Source organism: Apium graveolens, chromosome 4 (assembly GCF_009905375.1).
Source record: "Apium graveolens cultivar Ventura chromosome 4, ASM990537v1, whole genome shotgun sequence".
In the NCBI taxonomy this organism is placed as follows: Eukaryota; Viridiplantae; Streptophyta; class Magnoliopsida; order Apiales; family Apiaceae; genus Apium; species Apium graveolens.
Window position 1 is genome coordinate 236,040,879 of NC_133650.1, and position 4,185 is coordinate 236,045,063.

Here is a 4,185-nt window from a genome sequence, read left to right on the forward strand (position 1 = left end):
CATAGGATAAGGAACCAGCTTCCTACTTCCTAGGATTCTAAATTTCATTCTAATTCAGAGACTTGACCACTAAGTCTCCTATACCAAGTCCAATTCAAGGACTTCCAAAATCTATATAAGGGGCCTCACCCCACATATCAGAACTATGTTTTTTGACTTGATCCTTGGCAATCAGCAAGGTACGTAGGCATCTTGTTAAGGCAGATTGAGTCACGAAATACAAGAGCAGTCAAATCGAGCCTCGAAGCTCACGTTCCTTAGTAATAAATACAACAATCATATATCTTAGTTTTTAATCCATAACACCATCCGATAAGGAGCTTTCGATACTGGTTCAGTGCCGGGTGCCAAATCAATCGTAAATTCTTTCTCTCGATCTGGTGGCAATCCTATTAATTCGTCTGGGAAAACATCAGGAAACTCATTAACAATCAGAATTTCCTCTACCTCAGGTGGTTCTTTACTAGAATCCACTACATGTGCTAAATAGGGCTTGCATCCTTGTCTTAATAATCATTTTGCTTGAATCATCGTCATCAACTTATTCTCTTATTTCCACCCTCAAAAGATGACTTACTTATCGTCCTTGGACTTCAACCTCACTTTCTTTCTTTTACACTCATTCTGAGCATCATGGTCTGCTAGCCAATCCATTCCTAGGATGATGTCAAATTCTCCTAGTTTGAAAGGTATCAAGTTTGTGAAGAAATGACGACCTCCTATCTCTATGTCGTAACTAGGACAAATTCTATCGACAGAGACTTTGTCCTGATTAGCCACTTCTATAACCAAGTTGGGCCCTAAAGGTTGAGTAACACAATTCAATTTATCAACAAAATTCTTGGATATAAAAGACTTGGTAGCTCCTGAATCCACTAAAACTTTTTCATCTAAAGAGTTCACGATAAGCATACCTGCGATCACATCTGAGTCCTGAACAACATCCTTCATCGTCATGTTAAAAGTTCGAGCCCTTGGTTGCACTTGAAGTGCTGGTGGTGGTGGTCCAGTTATCCTGAGAACATTTGCTTGTTGAACAGGTTCCTTACAATCTCTAGCCATATATCCCAACTTGCCACACTTAAAACATGTCACTCCTTTCCTGTCCGAAAAACTGGTGCATTCTGAAGAATAATGGCCCTTCTTATTACACTTGAAGCATGTGATGTTAGGCTTGTTACAGATTCCAGAATGCTTCTTCCCACACGTCTTACATTCTGGGGCGGGGGGTCAATTGCCTTTCTGTTGCTGATTCTGAGTGGAGAAACGGTTACCCCATCCAACATTTCCTGGTTTGAACCCTTGGAATCCTTTATTTGTCGGGTTATCAGAACCCTTCTTAAACTTTCCCTTTGACTTTACTTCCTTGTCCTTGACTTTCTTCAGAGCCCTGAAATTTTCTTTTCTTGTTATCATTCTCCCTCTTTGACATTTCACTTTCACCTTCTGTAATCATAGCCTTCTGAACCACTACAGCATATGTCTGGAGTTCGAGAACTGCCACCTGTCTACGTATCCATGATCTAAGTCCTTGTTGGAATCGTTTTTCCTTCTTACATTCCGTATTCACATATTCTGGCACAAACCTTGCCAGTTCTGAAAATTTTGCCTCGTACTCTGCTACAGTCATACCTTCTTGCTTCAGTTCTTAGAACGAGACTTCCAATTGTTCCTGTAAATATTGAGGTAGATACTTTTCCAGAAATAGTTTAGTAAACCTTTGCCACGTGATTACACCATCTTCTTCTAAAGCCTTGGTGGACTCCCACCAAAAATTTTGCTCATCTTTCAGATAAAAACTTGCATATTCAGTTTTCTTATTTTAACCAACCTCTGCCAAATCAAAGGCTTTTACTATCTCTTTTATCCAAGACTTTGCCTTAATTGGATCTGTTGTTCCCGTAAATTCTGGTGGATGAAGGGACTAGAAGGCTTTAAAGCTTCCGACTTGAGGAGCTTGAGGCTGCTGGTGTAAAGCAGTGGTTTGCAGCAGAAGAAGGTGGAGAATCCGAGTCATTGTAGGATTCTCTTGATTCTGACTTTGGGTCTGGTTAGCCTCATCTGGGTTGGTTGGTGTAGTTGACATCTTCTTCTAATGAATAGACAATCAACTTATTAAGCAAGATGCTAGCATGGCAATATATCACAACATAATCTCTCATAAACTTTTTAGCATCCATCATTTAAAATGATTAGCACATGCAGCCTTATTGCTACATAAGTTGCTCGTCATAGTTGAGATCGTAGGGTAAGAGTTCAGGGGGTCATTGTGAAGCACAAGTATTATTCAAAACAATATGTAAACATGTAGGAAGGGAACAATAAGGTGCAATAATATTATGAGAAAGAAATACACATACGAATAAAATGATAGTCAAGGTTTCAAGATTAAGATCGAAATGAAAGATAAGGAAAAATGATAACATAGCTACCTGATCAAACAAGGGAAAGAATTTTGGGAATATATCCCCTTAAGTACCACCAGCTGCAAACCAACTACTGCCATAAATATAGTAAATCTTAACCAACTAAGGTAATCCTATTGACTCATCATCCATCCAAGTCTTTCCCATCTTATTAATACCAAGATAAAATAACTACATGTCATAATTTCACCCACCTGCATAACCCCAACATAAACTTCATCGGATCACTGGCGGTCCAGACTTGTTATCAATACATTCGACATGCATCTTTTCCGCCTAGAGACTTTATAAGTCCCGGTCATCGCGTAACTAATCGGCGAATCCTCATCCAAACGTTATCGAGATTACCCAATTACACCCTAAACTTGTAAACTTACCTAATCAAGAATATATCCGATAGTCTCAACTAAACTCTATATGAGTTGGAAATGCGCACTTAACTTAGGGGTCTCCCTAAAATAGTTTTAACTTGTTTCAGGGACCAAAACCTGTAGCTCTGATACCAACCTGTGATGCCCTCCCAATCCGGGGTCTAGATTGGGGAGTCACTTTTCACGATTAACCACATTTTCGCAATTAAATATATAACCCCCTTTACACCACAAGGATCTCGAACAGGTTATGGTATGAAATAAGTTACAACTACTAACGGTCAATATAAAATTATTACAAACCTTAATAAATAGCCAAAATCATAACTCCGGTTTGGAATTACACAAAACAACCCAAAGGTACTGATAACAACGATCTAATTCAACAAAGCTTACTCCCAACTATTATTTATACGTGTCCCCTACCTGAGCTGGTATAGAGATTCTAACAGTACGGTGAGGACCACTATAGATATTCTTAACAGCCGTGCCTAAGCCTAGCCATATTCCTCATGCTTAACTGTCATGGTTAGATAAATAACAAAGTGAGCTACAAAAGCTCAGCAAGTAACTAAATTAAACGAAAAGGTTAAATTATTTAATAGAATGAGATAAGGGATAAGATTTCAAGGTTCTTAAAAGAGGTTTTAAGATCAAGCTCATTCCAAGGTAGTCATTGTACCACCAGTACTATATAAAAACATCTCATGTCTCAAAACTTTCATAAGACCTTCCTTTATCAAAACAATACTTTTCAAAACAGATCTTCTCATCAAAACCTTTCTTCATTTATGAAATCAAATCATTTTTGAGAAAACAGTTCAATCATCTGGATATTTCTTTACACAAAACATTTTTTTTACTCAATTGGAGTGTGTAACGCTCTGGACCGCATGGGTGATCAACCACGTACAATCCCCATACCGGACTTTACAACCCCTCTGGATGTGAATAGAGTACCCATAAGGCCATGTATTCAGCCTTTCAATTGCCAACCCTCACTGGTCTTCATAGTGGACCGGCGTCACTCGGCCACTTACACTTCCAATCAATGGAAATTCATAAAATCATTTGAATTGAAAACTTTCATTTTCAAAATACTTTCCATTTAAAAATCTTTACCATCTCTTTGAAATCATCGAGACCCTTTCAAGTTTAAAATCATTCTTAATTTCAAGTTTATAAAACTTTGTTACATAGCAAGGGTAGGGTGTACCAAAAGAACCATTGTTCAGGAAATCAAAGCTATCATCAACTTGAAAGTATTTGCATTTGAAATAAGGTATAATATTCAAAAGGAAAAGGAACAAGCCATGTCAACATACAAGGCTAATAAAAAGGGTGACAGTAGGTATTCAATCATAATATCAAATCACAACATAGGAGGC

At 38.0% G+C, this 4,185-nt stretch overlaps 1 protein-coding gene across 1 annotated transcript; it reads right to left on the reverse strand.

The window, feature by feature from the left end:
• Positions 1-285: 285 nt before the first annotated feature.
• On the reverse strand, positions 286-1,062 carry LOC141719427 (uncharacterized). Its single transcript, XM_074521804.1, has 3 exons — positions 915-1,062; positions 578-800; positions 286-505 (listed from the first exon to the last, which is right to left on the reverse strand). The coding sequence occupies exons 1-3, from the start codon at positions 1,060-1,062 to the stop codon at positions 286-288; spliced, it is 591 nt and encodes a 196-aa protein (XP_074377905.1).
• Positions 1,063-4,185: the final 3,123 nt, after the last annotated feature.

Coding starts and splice junctions, on each gene's coding strand:
- LOC141719427 (XM_074521804.1), bottom strand. CDS start 1,062: ATGGCTAGAGATTGTAAGGAACCTGTTCAACAAGCAAATGTTCTCAGG. Junction 801..914: donor GGACTCAGATGTGATCGCAG/GTATGCTTATCG, acceptor CTCAACCTTTAG/GGCCCAACTTGGTTATAGAA. Junction 506..577: donor TTGAAGTCCAAGGACGATAA/GTAAGTCATCTT, acceptor ATGATTATTAAG/ACAAGGATGCAAGCCCTATT.